The sequence below is a fragment of the Haliaeetus leucocephalus genome, unplaced genomic scaffold (genome assembly GCF_000737465.1).
Source record: "Haliaeetus leucocephalus isolate CR32 unplaced genomic scaffold, Haliaeetus_leucocephalus-4.0 Scaffold227, whole genome shotgun sequence".
Classification (NCBI taxonomy): domain Eukaryota; kingdom Metazoa; phylum Chordata; class Aves; order Accipitriformes; family Accipitridae; genus Haliaeetus; species Haliaeetus leucocephalus.
Window position 1 is genome coordinate 87513 of NW_010972663.1, and position 15012 is coordinate 102524.

The window sequence follows — 15012 nt, forward strand, 5'->3', positions numbered from 1 at the left end:
CTTATGTAGGATGGTTTCTTAACGACGTGGCCAAGCTGCAAGTCTGTCACTTAACGTGTGCTTGTTGGTTCTTCCATGATTTGTAGATCGTCGGGGTTAGCTGTTACGTGTGTTTACCTTTGCAATGCCGTTTATATCTACTTCTAAAAACCACTGCTGCTCGTCAGTAGGATGAGACCTTTTTCCACCCTAATACCATGAACTGAATCGCTCCTGGGCCCGGAAGCCCGTTTTCCCTGAGTCTTGTAAAGGTAATTTGTGGCTTGAAGCCGACGGCAGCTCTGTTTTGGTGCCAGCCCTGGTGATTTGCCTGTGCCGGGGCAGATCTGAGGCTGGCAGCCGGCAGCCTCATTCAGCTTCTTGTCTTTGGGTGGTCCAGGGTGTCCTCAGCTTTCCAGAGTTACCTCAAATGTTCCTGGTTCCTGGTAATACAAAATATATTCTAATCATTATCTCTAATTACAAACGGAAGCTAAATCACAGGGGAATAATGATTGTAGTGTCTTAAATATGATAAAACAAAGAATAATTAACAATTAAGGAGCGGGCTGCAGATGGGACTCCAAGGGGCCCGTATTTCCGTTTTCATGTTCAGTTCTTGCCCTGTTGCCACCAGCTGTTGCCTCCCTTGGGCAGTGTCACAGTGAAAGTCCGCAGTGTCAGTGAAACTCTGCCAGCGATCCTTCTGCTCCGTACCTCCGCAGAATTCCTCTCGCCATCCAGGAATGAGCTGTCCTGGCTCGTCTTTTGGCAGACGGGATGGGCACAGAGACTTGGGGGTACGGTCAAGACAAGGCTCATCAGACCGAAAGCGAAACCCGGCTCTGCGGTCTTCTGCGTGGTGAGGGAAGTGACCCCAGGGCTGCAAGGCAAGGCCGGGCAGTTCTTGCCACCAAATGCCAAAAGTTTGGCATGTACAAGGAGGAAACTGTGCTTTAAGAGTCAATGAAGGTTCTTTTCTTTCCTGTTTGCAAACAGTGGGCTGGAAATACTAAACCCTGTTCCCTTTTCTGGTGACCTTGCTCCATAGGTCCTGCCCGGTCTGTGCCGTCATCTTTCCTGGGTTTGGCAGGGGGTTTTACTTTTCCTGACAAGACCTCAACAGGATAATCCCCGGAATTAGGGTTGCGGCTTGCCTCTGCTGTGGGAGAAGGAAAACTGCTTGTAATCTCTTCAAAGCGTGTTTTCTGTCTCCTTTTCAAGAGCTTACTGGGATGTAAAGTTTGGTGTTTTCCTTCCTGTTACGTTCATGCCAGCGAAAGGCTTTTCCTTACATCACGCTACCGTTCCCAGCTTCGCGAGCGTGTGGCGTGCGTGCGAGATCTAAATATAGGCTGACATCGAGTGTTATCGTGTCATAAAATCAAGTCAGAACTACTGTTGGCACGAAGCATCCCCTGTGCGGAGCGAGGATCTGCAGGAGACGCTGCGGCGTCTGATGTTGTTGCCGTTGGTTCGGCACGCAGAGCACAGCTGTTACTGAAACACTTAAACATAGCTTTTGCCAAAAATATGTTCTTCTGTGTTCTCATAAACAAAATGGGGAAAAATGCCATCCAGTGTGAAAGCAAAATGGGGCTGTAAAACATCTTTGTGCATTAAAAAGTTTCCTTGTTGCCTTTTGCTGTGTTTTTTCACTTTTTGGCAGGCATTGTACTGTGAAGAGCAGTGCTTTCTGGCTGCTTTTTTTCCCCCTACGTATTTAGTTAATTTCTGGGACGACGTAATTTTTAATGTTGAAGATTAAAATGAATGTGGGATGATAACACTGAAGGCAATTTTTTCCCTGTCATTTTACAGCGCTTTACTAGGCTCTTGTAAATGGAAAGAAAAATGCTTCACCAAAGGTGACTTGTAGACTTTAGTGAAAGTGCCATGTGTTTCACCAGCTCCCTTTTTTTTTTTTAATTATTTACAAAGTGTGAATAAGCACAGTTGTAACCACGTACATGCACGTAATATCCTAAATCTTCCAGAGATGACACCAGAAATGTTTGATTGTGGTGTCAAGAGGGGATCAAATGCTTCAGATAACTTTGGTCGATGAGAATCGCGTCAGGGTTTGCTTGAAACACCCTGTCAGGTTGGCGGTTCCCTGGGTTTGAAAGAGGAGGGCATCTCTGAAAATACTTGGAACATACATCTATTGCCATTTTCAGATTAATTGAACAGCACCATAGTATTTTAATATGTATGGATACACATTTAATGGCATTAAAGAAATGAGCTTATTTAAGGTGGTTTGTCAAAGGTTGTTCACCCGCAGATCCTGCCATGTTTCCAAAGTGCTGCAGTCGTGATTTTGATTTTACAGAGGAGGAAAGGACTGAAAGCACACGAACGTTAAGTGCCGGGCAAGGTCAGTAGTGGGAATAGAGCCAGTGCTTCGGAGTTCTTCCCTCGTGACCCGTTTGCTGAATCACATCGTCTCTTCTTGCTACAACCAAATACTCTAAATATATCCACCGTGGATGGTGCTCTTGATTGTAGAAATTGACTTTCTGCCTTGACAGTAGTGTTATGAGAGTGACTTGGACATGAAAGAATGTTAGTAAATGCTTACGTTGACTTTTTTTTTTTTAAGAATTTTAGGTGCCCGAACTTCTCTCAGCTTGCAGGTTTTCAGCTGTGTAATGCTCCTCGCAGAACAGTGCAAGGATTGAAGTTTGAAAGCGTTTCGAAGACTTAGTCCTCTACGGACTGTGTGGGCCAGTCACTGCCAGGGAAAGTGGCGTTGTGTGTGTTGGCAAAATCATTTGTTTCTTAAGTGGAGTAAGGGAAAAAAAGAAAGGGAAAAAAAAAATTTTTGGGAGGGGGGGGGGGGGGGGGAGGACCAAGAAAATGTGTGTTTTTATAATAAAAGCAATTTCATCCAGCTCTTCTGAAGTGAAGTAATGACAGAGGGGGGTTTATACATTTTCAGGGTATAAAACCTGGCTCTTTACAAATAAGATTATGCAAAGCTTGCTATGCATACATAGCAGAAGGAATTGACTGGAATGCTTGCTGGCTTCTACTTCGCACTTCAAAGTGCTGTGCTCCATCAGAGCTTCAGAGCTCTCTCTAAAGGATGGTTACTTCTCTCTAAAGAATGGTTCCTTCAGCTTCAGCCTGCAGCTTGAGCATTGCACATGGTTTAGGGTTGGAAGCCCGTCCTTCCACCAGTGGTCTGTGTCAGTGTCGTGCGTAACTTCCCAGTTAAAGAATAATTCAAACTAATCGTCAGGATGTCAAGGATACCTTTTTTTTTTTTTTTTTGTCTCATTGGAGAGCCTCAAATATGCTTTCCTGGGTACAGAGTTACATTAACACTTGTGAAATGCTCCCATTCCCTGGTGATTTCATATCTCTGCTCATGCTTTTCAAAGGGGGAGACCACATCATCTCCTATCACACCCATGAGGTTAAGAACACTCTTCCTCTGCTTCCCATCTCAGAAGGGTTTTAAATACTTGTATAGTCTTAAAACTCTTATGATATAGGTAAGTGTATTTTTGGAGGTAGAAATAAATGAAAAATAATGTATACTGAGTGCATGAGCTGGAGGTGGAGCGAGGACACTGTCCTCCCCGTAGTAAAGCTGCTGGAAGAGGGATGCTTGCTGGAGGTTGAGGTAGTTGGTATTTTGAATGAAACTAACCCAGGGATGCTAAGGGGTTAAAAAGGGGTGAAAATGGGCCATCTCAAGTCACTGATTAATCACCCATTTGGTGTTATTGGCATATTTTGGTTTCATTCTACCCCAGCAACAGTGAGGATGTACCAGATCCAGCAGCAAAATGAATCCTTTAGCAAATCAGTTATTTCTCTACTTTTTGCTTTACTTCAAACATGTTTTATCAGCTGACATCATAACTTCCCTGCTATTCCTTCCCCTCCCCTGTGGTGGTGATGCTGCTTGCAGTTCATGACATCACGCTCATTCCTCATCTATAGCAACAGAATGTTGTCCTCAAACACAGCTGGGGTGATGCTTGCTGTCAGCTCCTCCCTGGCGCCCTTTGTCTGACATTTATGGATAAAAGTAAGCAGGTTTATTGCGTATATTTAAGGAATATTATATATTTATATTTGCAGTGAGAATTCAGACTACTGAGGGTTTCATTTGCTTTTGAGTACAGCTTTTTAGTTAATATTTTTAAGATTCAGGCCCCAGCTCTCCCTCCTGTCCTTTAACTGGCGATAAAGGACCTGACCCAAGTTATCACCGCACAGCTTCATAACTGTGAAGAATTATATAGAATATTCCTGGTCTAATTTAATAGCGTCTTACCCTTGCTCCGCCTGACTGTAATTCCTGCATACCCATCAAGTGCGTTCAGGGTCAGGATGTGCTCTTCTTGCAGGGATGCCTGGCACAGCTGCCGTACATCATCGCTTTAAAAAGCGGTTTTAATTTCCTCCTCCCAAGCCCGTGAGCCATCTGTAATCAATATCGCCAAGTGACAAGGCAGAAATCCAGGTAGCGGCAAAGCATGTCTTAATTCACAAATCCCCCCGAGCCTCCATTACAGGAGGGCTGTAGCAGAAAGCCAAAGATGGGGGGAAAACTTTATAAACATCATCATTTTTTGGATGATTTCTGCGGCGCTAAGACGGGCTTTCTTGGCATTAGGAATTACGTTGGTTTGCCCAGTGCATGGTTAGAAATGCCAGCATGTGTCCCAAGCCCAACGGGTGATATTGTGTGGGCCCACTGGGTAGGGGAAGATTTCACCTGGAACTTGGACAAAATTTTCTCCATTCTGCATTTCTGTAGTTGCTTTGTTATTCCTAGATACTCAGCAGAATGTCTGAAATAGTGGAAAAATTAAAATACACGGTCTCATTCTATTGTATATATGGAGCAGTGTGTGCTCTTCAGGTTACAGTCTTCTCCAGAGTAATTAGTGGAGTTTCACTGGCATATTTAGATTAATCATTTGCAGGTCCTGAAAATAATTACAGCTGATAGACAGCTGTGGAAGTCAGATTGTTCAGAACCATGAACTTCAGCCCATAAAAGGTGTGTTTATCCTGCAGTGAATTTCCACATTTTTTGTCTTTATAGTCTACTGAGGAAGCTGACTACTTTTATTTTTTTCTTCTCCCCTCCTCCTTATTAGCCGAGTCTCATTAGGCAGTTTCGTACCACTGCACCTCCAAACCCTGCCCAGACCACAGCTGTAGAGCAGATCTGATGGAAAGAGGGCAAACACAAAAAAAAAAGTAAAGCCCCAAACTCCCACTATTTTCCAGACCCTGTCATAAAAAGGGTTTTGCGAGGAGGTGGCCCAGTGCCAGGTCTCAGGTTATTGGTGGAAACTCCTCAGTTCCACCTTCTGAAGCAAAACACCTCCAAATACATTTTGCTGCAGTGAAAGTTTAGGGATAGAGAAACGCATAAGTGTGCGATTTTTAATTAAGAGTTACGGCCAAGCTGTCTCTGTGGGTGCTGGGATCTGGCTTGCGCCACCTCCCACTGCTCCTGATGTTGAGGGTCTGGGACCATACTACACTGGGCAAAGCCGGTGAGGGTCACCAGTCCCCCTCAGCAGGGTGAAAACAAGCCAAAAACCTGCCAGTTTGGGTTTCAGAGCAAAACCTAACCCCTGGTTGGGAGAACTGCTGGTGAAATCTCTCCAGTGGAGGGATGAGGAACCATGATGGAGGGATGCGAGTGGTGGAGGGTTGAGTGTGGTGGAAGGACAAGCAGGTCCCTCAGCTGCTGGTTACGGGGCATGGCTGACCACGCTTTTGGCTTCCCAGTTGTCTCGCCTGTCACCGCTGCTCGAGGAAGTGATGGTGGAGAGGGGTGGTTTTGCCACCATCAGCTTCTCCAGTGAAGAGGGGCAATGGTTTTCCTGCTGATGGCCATGACCTTGCACCACTCGGTGGTCCAGTCTGTCTGGGCGATCCTCCCCTGGCCTCTGTTGGCCCCCATGGCGGCAGGGCACATCGCCAGTCAATGTTGAACTGGGGTCCTCTTCTGCAGAGCTGTTCTCTTGGCTGGTGGCCCCAGCCCATCCATTGGGTAGGATCACTCCTTCCCACCTGCAGCAACTTCATAGGGTTTCTGGCAGTGGGTTGATGCCTCCTTGTCCTGATTCCAACTGGGATAGAGTTGACTGTCTTCCTAGTAGCTGGTACAGTGCTATGTTTTGAGCTCAGTATGAAAAGAATGTTGATAACACTGATGTTTTCAGTTGTTGCTAAGAATGTTTAGTCTAAAGTCAAGGACTTTTCAGCTTCTCAAGCCCAGCCAGCGAGAAAGCTGGAGGAGCACAAGAAGTTGGCACAGGACACAGCCAGGGCAGCTGACCCAAACTGGCCAATGGGGTATTCCATACCATGGGATGCCACATCTAGTATAGAAACTGGGGGGAGTGGGGACAGGGGGAATTGCCGCTCGGGGACTAACTGGGTGTTGATCGGCGGGTGGTGAGCAGTTGCACTGCGCATCATTTGTACATTCCAGTCCTTTTATTATTGCTGTTGTTGTTTTATTAGTGTTATCGTTATCATTATTAGTTTCTTCTTTTCTGCTCTGTTAAACCATTCTTACCTCAAACCCTGAGTTTTACTTCTTTTCCTGATTTTCTCCCTCATCCTACTTGGTGGGGGGGTGAGTGAGTGGCTGCGTGGTGCTTAGTTGCTGGGTGGGGTTAAACCACGACACCCTCTGACTGGTAGACGCTCCTGTTGGGGTGTCTTCTGGTCCAGTCCCCTGTCACCCACTATCAGATAACAGCGGGACATCCTTATCATTGCTGGGGATGGGGAGGAAGAGCAAAGCAGTTTTGGGGACAAAGGGAGAAAGGAGCAGCTCCCAAGCCCTCTGCCTTCCTGATGGTAACGTGGTCTCTCTCCGCTCTTTGCAGTTGACATGGATGATGAAGACGGCCGGTGCCTGCTAGATGTAATTTGGTAAGTAGCATGGTGCTGTGAGCTGGATGCTGCTCTCGTGCTGTTTAGGGCAAGGTGTAGAGGTGGGAAGGGGTTTCTGCCACCCTCGGTCTGTAGGCACATCCCCATCGGTCACCGGGGCTTCTCCAGTGCCAGGCTGGGTCTCCCAGACCCAAAAATCACCTGAGGTGCACTCCAAAGGGTCTGCAAACTTCCCAAACTTAGAAACCCCTCCTGATGTATGTTTTTGTTCCCTCCTGTGAAGCTTGGAGGGCTCTGGGCTTTTCCAGGGCTGTGCCAGAGGAGGTTTTACATGACTTTACGTGAGGAAAGAGCAGACTCTTTGTGTCCCGTGTTTCACTTGGCCCACTTATAATGTGAATAAATCCCACCTCTCTGATATTTTGCCAACAGCTGTGACTTTTTTTGCAGGCCAATCCTTGCTGGCCATCAACAGCACTGGGCTGGCGATGCTCGTTAGCAGGTTGCCCAAATGATTTTTTGACAAACTGCCTGCCAACAGCCAACACGGGCTAATTTTCCAAAGCGGGGTTATTGTGATTACAAAACTGTTGGTAATTGGGACTTTGCAGAATTAACAGGGAAAGGGGAATAAGGCAGTGTTAGTGACCCAGGAGAAGAAAACTGACCACCTATACATTAACTTCTGTCTGTAATAAAGCGTAGCCATTGAAGTATAAATTGGTGTATATCAGTAGTTATTGCGCTTAAGAGCATTCAGAGTTATGTTAATGCATTAATTAGAAACACGCATTTCCCTCCCACCTCAACACGGGTCACGTATTACATCCCTAAACGGTTTCGTCTGTTGTTTTGCAGCGATCCTCAGGCCTTGAATGATTTTTTACATGGATCCGAAAAGGTGAGCGATGAACTTTGTTTCTATTCACCAAAAACTTTAACACAAACTTTTTTTTTTAAATAAACAATGAGGTTTTTTAAAGAAAGAAACCCCAAGTTCAGGAGTCTTTTAGTTTTTAGGACTTTTTAGGACCCCCAGCCAAGCGCACTGGGCAGCTCTTGGACCGGCAGCTCCCGCTGCTGCCCGTGAGGAGCAGCCAGCCGGGGTTTTGGGGCACTTTTAGCCAAAAGGGGTGCCTGGCAGCAGGGGACGGGGAGGGACGCAGCCCCACCACTGCCCCTGGGTGAGATCTCAGCACTTTCCAGGGGCTGCCCGTCAGCACTGCACTTTTTTTTTTTTTTTATTTTTTTTCATACTATATCTAAAGAAAGTAAATAAAATCTTTTTAATTACAGATTGACAGTGATGATCTCCTGGACAACACAGGAGATGCAGCCAGTGCCTTTTTTGAAGGTGCTGGGGTATGTATTTTTTTAATTTATACTTGGGGAACGTCAGCTTAGAAACCTTTTTTTTTTTTTTCTTTTTTTTTTTTTTTTGTTTCACAGGCTTGTTTTTCATCTGTTTCCCCAGTCTAGCAAAAGAGGCAGGATGCCAGGATTATTCCCCAAGATTTATAGAGAAATAGCTCCAGCAGGTTCCCCATATATCAGGGGAGAAAAGTTGTTTTCACGTGCAGATACAAAGTCTGCTTTTAACCTGGGCAAAGCTTTGAGGATAGAAAATCGGGTGAAGAAGGAGAAAGGTGTCACTATGCTCTCACACCTCAAAGGTGGTAGAGATAATTTGGAAGAATGCTTTAAAAAGTTGGTGACAAGACAAATCCCCTTCCTCTTAGTCTCCCCTTAGGCTGGGGTGTTCCCTTTCCTTGCAGACCTCTGCCGCAGCAAAGGTGAAATGTGTGGAAGTAGAATCTAAAAATCCTCTGTTTTTTCTTCTTTTCCCCCAAGAGCATGAGTTACTCTGCATGGATAACATTCAAGCATGACTTTTTTTTTTTCTTTATTTCCAGTTATATCGTAATTTTGATTTTTATTTTTTTTTTCTCCATTGCGCTTTACTTTTTACAAAGAATTTGGGTAAAGCTGCCAATGCTTTATAACCAATAAATTTATCTAGGAGTTGAGGTTTACTTCTGCTTTGATTTTTTACTTTATTTTTTAACCTCCTAGTATATCTGTGTTTTACAAAACTCGACAGCACAGAGCTGGTGGGGTTTAAGGTTAGGCTGCATGTTGCTTTTCCATTATTTTCCTGGTTCTTCCCAGCGCAGCCTTTGCTGCATGCAAGGTGCTTGCCCAGGGATGCCCTCCCTAGACCCTCTCTATAGGAGGGCCACCTATAGCGACAGACTGCAGCGTGTGTCTGAGGTTAACTCGGCTGCTGCGTGAAGGTCTCTTGCAAGAAAAGGGCTGGGTTTTCATGGAGTATTTAGGCTTGTTTCCAGAATATGAAATTTCCACTTCCCATCCCAACAACAGCTTAATTTTTAAGAGTTATGGACAAGGGATGTATTCTGAACTCTTCTACTTGGTGGCCTTGAAACGGCTTAACACATGAAAACGTAAAGCTTTTAACCCATCCTTGGGATGCCGTTAACAAGCTCTGCCCTTGGCCCCCTCCCTGACTTAAAGCAAGTCGTTTGACGTCCAGCTCGCCTGCTCTCAGACAATGCCACGCGTTAATTTAGGCTCTCCCAGGGATGCCAAAATGCTCTCCATGCTTAGCAAACCGAGGTGCAGGCTGTCTGAGGGCACTGTTTGCCCGCTCCTCTCTGAGATGGCTCACGAAAGCTGTTGAGCGGTTGACTTCTAGCCCTCTTCCCGGTGCTCGAGCTCAATGCCTTCTTCTTTCTTCTCCCCTCTGACCGGCGATCTCCCAGCTGCACGTACAAGAGTCCTCCGGCAACCATCTGAGCACCGAGCAGAGCCAGCCCACGACCAGCGTGGACCTTGACTTTTTAGAAGATGACATCCTGGGGTCACCGTCCAGCAGTGGGGCAAACCTGCAGAACTCAGACCAGCCCTGTGACATCCTCCAGCAGAGCCTGCAAGAGGCCAACATCACTGAGCAGACGCTGGAGGCGGAGGCTGAGCTGGACCTGGGCTCCTTCCAGCTTCCCACCCTTCAGCCGGTGGTGCAGACGGCCTCCGACGGCACCCCACAGATCTTCTCCGGCGGAGCCGACTTGATCGGGCTGCAGCAACCCGCCGTCCTGACGCACCAAGCCCTGGTGCAGCAGTCGGTAGGAGCAGATGTTGTCAACAAGGCCATCAGCGTTCAGCCTTTCCTCCAGCAGGTCGGCTTGGGCAATGTCACCATCCAGCCCATCTCCAATCTCCAGGGCTTGCCCAATGGCAGCCCCAGCGGGACGCTGGGCATCGGGCCGATTCAGGTGGTCGGGCAGCAAGTGATGGCCATCAACCAGCCGGCGCAGCAGATCATCGCCAAGCAGGTTCAGCCTTCCCAAGTGGCCACCATGCCCGTCGGCAGTTACATCACCCAGACAGCGCCCGAGCAGCAGCAGGTCACCCTCGCCTCGACGGGGGTCTCACCGCAGGGCGCTGGTCTCGTCATCCAGAAGAACCTGCCGACAGTGGCCACCACGACGCTGAACGGGAACTCCATGTTCGGGAGCGTGTCCGGGACTCAAGGCTCCCAGCCGCTCACTGTCACCTCGAACTTGAGCAGCCCCTTAGTGCAGGCTCAAAACGTCATCATTCACAGGACGCCCACCCCGATTCAGCCCAAACCCGCTGGGGTCCTCCAGCAGAAACTGTACCAGATCACCCCCAAGCCCTTCGGTTCCAACAACACCACCCTGACCATCCAGAACGAAGCCGCCCTGCAGCAGCAGAAGGCCCAGCAGAACCTGACCTTCATGGCCAGCAAACCCGGGCAGAACGTGGTGCTGTCGGGCTTCCCCCAAGGGCTTCCAGCCAACGTCTTCAAGCAGCCGCCGCCGCAGCAGCAGGCCCTTAGCAAGCCCATGAGCGTCCACTTGCTGAACCAGGGCAGCAGCATCGTCATCCCCGCCCAGCACGTCCCACAGGCTATGCTGCAGGGCCAGAACCAGTTCCTCCTCCCCGGGCAGCTGGCGGGTGCCTCCGCTGTGCAGATACCCCAGCAGCTCTCCGCCTTGCAGGCCAACATGGGAGGGCAGATCCTGACCACCTCCCACCCCGGCGGGCAAGCCCATATCATAACTAGCCAAGGGCCGGGCGGACAGCTGATTACCAACCAAGCCTTGCCAGCCCAGATCCTCACCAACCAGAACATCGCCAGCCAGCTGAACCTGGGCCAGGTGCTCACCTCACAGAACGCCCACGGCACTGCTCACATACTCTCAGCTCCCATCCAGCTCCAGCCTGGCCAGGTGGGTCAGCCGGCTCTCTTCCAGATGCCCGTTTCACTGGCGGGCAGCTTGACCACCCAGAGCCAACCCTCGGTGGCCGCCTCGCTGGGCCAGACAGGTCAGACAGTGATCCAGGGGGTGACACTGCCCAACCAGGTGGCCATGCTCAATGCCACCGAGAACCTCGGCCAGGCGGTGAGCATCCAAGCCTCCGCCACCACCAGTAGCCAAAGCCCCGGCCTCGTCCAGCCGCAGTCTGCCTCGGGGGCCAGCCTGCTGCCCAGTGCCGACCAGTCCTCCATCCTCACCGTCCAAACCACCTCCCAGCCGCCCGCTCCACTCCAGCTCAATGTGCCGCCACCACCGCCACCGCCGCCACCTGCCCAGCAGCCCGTGACTTCCCAGCCCAGCCCCAGCTTGGCCTCCAGCCCAGAGAAGATCATCCTGGGGCAGGCAGCTGCCGGAGCCGTCATCAACCAGGACTCCATGCAGATGTTCCTACAACAGGCAAGTAGAGCCCCTCTGTGTGGTGGCCACAGTGTTTGCAGCCCGTTGGGTGTTTGGAGACCGACACTGAGCGCGGCGGGCCCTGGAGAGTCCCACTTTTGGGCTTGCTTTACACACCGTACATGCTAGAAGTGCTCCCCTGTCACCTTAATTCTTTTCATGTTGTCTTCCCGCCATAGAGCAATTCCCTTCCTCAGTAGGTGTTTACATTTAAAGTTGCCAGGAGCAATGAGCGGGACTGGGGGCTGCTCTGCGTGTAGTCGAGTACCATCACCTTGCCTTTGGAACGATGAGCTAGCAGTGGGTCTGTGCAGGTCACCAAAGCCACTGCCGTGGCACAGAGGGGTCAGCGTGGACTCAGTGTCCACCTCCTCTCCATGCTCCGACTGCAGCTTGGGGTCAAGCTCAGCCCATGGCATTGGCCCTGCTTTCCTGCTTAGGGTTTTCTACCCTCATTAGCTCAAGTCAGACCTTTAAAAATAATTGAGTGACTCTAGAAGTGACAACAGCAGCCGGGTGGGCAGCAACGTGCAGCATCTCATCGCAAGAGTCCCCGCTGCGGATGCGTTGGCTGCAACCCACCCGTGTACCAGCATGAGGAGGTTGGGCTCGGTCCAGCAAGGGCTGCAGACATCTCATCTGGCCTTACCTACATTGGTAAAGGGTTTGGTGACATTTTAGATACCAGATTTGAACCGTTGTGGCTTTTCTTAAACTTATATTCATAAAGGTGGGTGCTGGTCCATAGCCTACCAAAGTCCCTGAATTATCAGAGAAAGAAATGGGAAGAGAGCAAGCGCTCTATTATTTTATCATTATTATTTTAATAGTGGAAAGCTTTAAAATTCTCTTTTGAACTTCTTTGACATAACTAGTAGCACGGAAGCATCTTTCGAGGTGTGTGGGCTTGATGTTGACAGTCACCTCCTTATTTCAGCATAATTAAAACCAGGCGTCTTCCTGTGACTAAAGGGTTACAGTTTAAGAAACTCGCAACCCCCCCTGAGATTCGGAAATAGAGACAACCCTTCCCAGAAATAGAGAAAACCCTTCCCGCTCTCCGGAGAAGCTGATGCACAGGGCTCGGCACACACGGTGTGCCCCGGCTCCACCAGCATTGTCTCTGCCATTTAATGCAGGTTTTGATGCCAGGTAGAGTATTAATGCTTAGTCATAATGGTACGGGGGTTCTCCTGCGCATCATGGTAGGTTTTTTGCCGGGACGTACCTAAATCTGCTATTGTGTTAAATATTGCTGCAGTTGCGTTATCGGACTGTGATCGGACACGATGGGTCCCTGTGCCTTCCCCTGCAAAGTCCCTCTCCTGCCTCCAGAGAGAGCTGTTCTCCTCACTGTCTGTACTAGGACTGTCCTGCCTCTCCTGCCAGCCACCAGCCGTGGAAGACGCGTTGCCTGCGTCCAGGACGAGAGCAGCCATGGTTTTCTCTTCGGCAGCCACTTTGCGGCGTTGCCAATGAAGGAGGCGTAGCATGTCAGGATGGATGTGGCGAGAGGCAGGCAGAGGAGGAGGAGGAGGACCCATAAACGTGGTCACTGCTAAATGTTCCCCGTGTGCGTCGCATGGTGCCGTACAAAAACTGATCCGGCAACAGAAAACCATGCACTGCAGTGCATTGTGTGTGCTACAGCAGAGGGTTTGGGTGCTGTCAGATATCTCCCGATATTTATTTTTGCCCTGCTTATCTTTAAAGCTTCCAAGCTCTTCCTGCGGTCCGGTTTTCTCCACTGAACCTACATGTAGCCGACGAAAGGGTCGTGGTTTTGCTTTCAAAGCGAAGCAGCCAGGTTTGCTCTGCTCACGTTGACGGAAAGGAGAGGGGAGAAGTGCTCCGAGCATGGCAGGATGCTGTCTCCTTGCACCCAGCAGCTCAGCGCCCAGAATTAAGTGAACATTAGTAATTTATCGTTTGGCAAAGGCAAGCTGCCGCCGGGCCAGCCATTCGGAGATTTTCAGCCCTTACACCCCAAAACCACAACTCACAGCCCTGGGCGTGCAGGACGGGCAAGCTGTGGCCAAAGTCAAGGGGCTGCAGGTGTCCCCTCTACCCAGAGGTGGGGATGCCCCCCAGCTCTCCCATGGCTGGGCTGTAGCTCTCTTCCCCCTGCCAGCTGCCCTGCCGTCCGTCCCTCTGTCCGTCCATCTCCCCTCTGAGTTCCAGCTGCTCCCGCTTGCTTGCCTGCAGGTCCTCACTAACCCTGAAAGCTGCTGCCGCCCTGCGTTGCTTTTTCTTCTCATCTCCCTTCACACTCGCAAGCTGCTGTCTGGTCCATTTTTGTCCTGCCAGAGGCTTCATTACTTCCCCCCCCAATTCTTTATATTTCCATGGCGATTGGTAGTTGCGAAGTACTATAATTAATTGGAGGGATATTTTGAGGCACAGGGAGAGCACAGTGCCTGGGGTGAATCTCTCCCCAGAAGTTTAAACAGCGGGATGCTGAGCAGGCACTCACAGCAGCGAGGGCTGTTAGGGCTGTCCTTGTTAACCCTCGTCCAGCTCTGGGGAACCGATGGCCACAGATCCCTTTCACCAGTGGGGAAGATGGCCACAGATCCCCTTCCCCCCAGATTTGCATTGCCTGTGGTGGGAAAGGAGGGCAGGATACATCCAAGCATTGCTCCAGCCAGTCCTGGGGGCAGTAGTAAGGGTGTTTTTGGGGAAGAAAACTAGAAAGTACTTCTTCCCCGATCTCACGGGGAGGAGCGGCAGGCTGGACAGGCTCAGCATCCCTCTGCCTGCGGCTGCCATGGGTCCCTGCCTCGGCTGATGTGGCCGCGGCATGGAGCTGCTTTTGGAAGCCCAAGCAAAGCCGGGGTAGATGCCGTCCTGCAGTTTTACCTTATCCTGACCCTAAAAATGCTTTTAAAAGCGACACTGGGGCACGCTCAGGGCTGGGTGAGTCTGGCAGCAGCACTGTGCCCCCCGGCATCCCCAGGTGGGAGAGGGGCTGCCCCAGCAGTGTTACCCAGGAGGCTTAGGGAGGGTGCTAGGGCAGACCGGCCAAGAGCAGGAGCTTGTTTTCCCAGGGCTTCATTACCGCAGGAGACAGAGATGCTCTACGAGCGATTCGTGAAGCCACTTTCAGAGCGGTTTGCGCTGCCTGCATGGTTGGCCATCATGTTTTGACGGAGCCAAGAAAGCTGTTGGGCATCTTCTAGGGCAAAACTCCTTCCTGAGCTTCGACTAACTTCTTCCTCTTTCCTTCTCTGTTTCAGTTACCTGCAGGGCAGCAGAAGCTCCCTGGAGCCTCCCCGTCCCCTTCGCTACCTCATCCTCCCCTGGGGGAGAGCCCGCAGCTCCCAGCCGCCCACCTCTCCCAAATGCAGTCCCCCCACCCCTCCCGGCCTCCTTCCCAGCCCCA

General features: G+C 50.1%; 1 protein-coding gene across 3 annotated transcripts in view; it reads left to right on the top strand.

Annotated features, from left to right (window-relative positions):
- The window catches only part of GLTSCR1 (glioma tumor suppressor candidate region gene 1), a 36536-nt gene that overhangs the window by 14519 nt on the left and 7005 nt on the right, over nucleotides 1–15012 (top strand). For 2 of the 3 annotated variants that reach the window (XM_010567122.1, XM_010567124.1), the window contains 4 exons: nucleotides 6861–6906; nucleotides 7726–7768; nucleotides 8164–8229; nucleotides 9651–11630. In XM_010567122.1, coding sequence (XP_010565424.1) covers nucleotides 6861–6906; nucleotides 7726–7768; nucleotides 8164–8229; nucleotides 9651–11630 — 2135 coding nt within the window. The remainder of the gene's footprint in view (nucleotides 1–6860; nucleotides 6907–7725; nucleotides 7769–8163; nucleotides 8230–9650; nucleotides 11631–15012) is intronic. The other variant, XM_010567125.1, reaches the window with a different exon arrangement.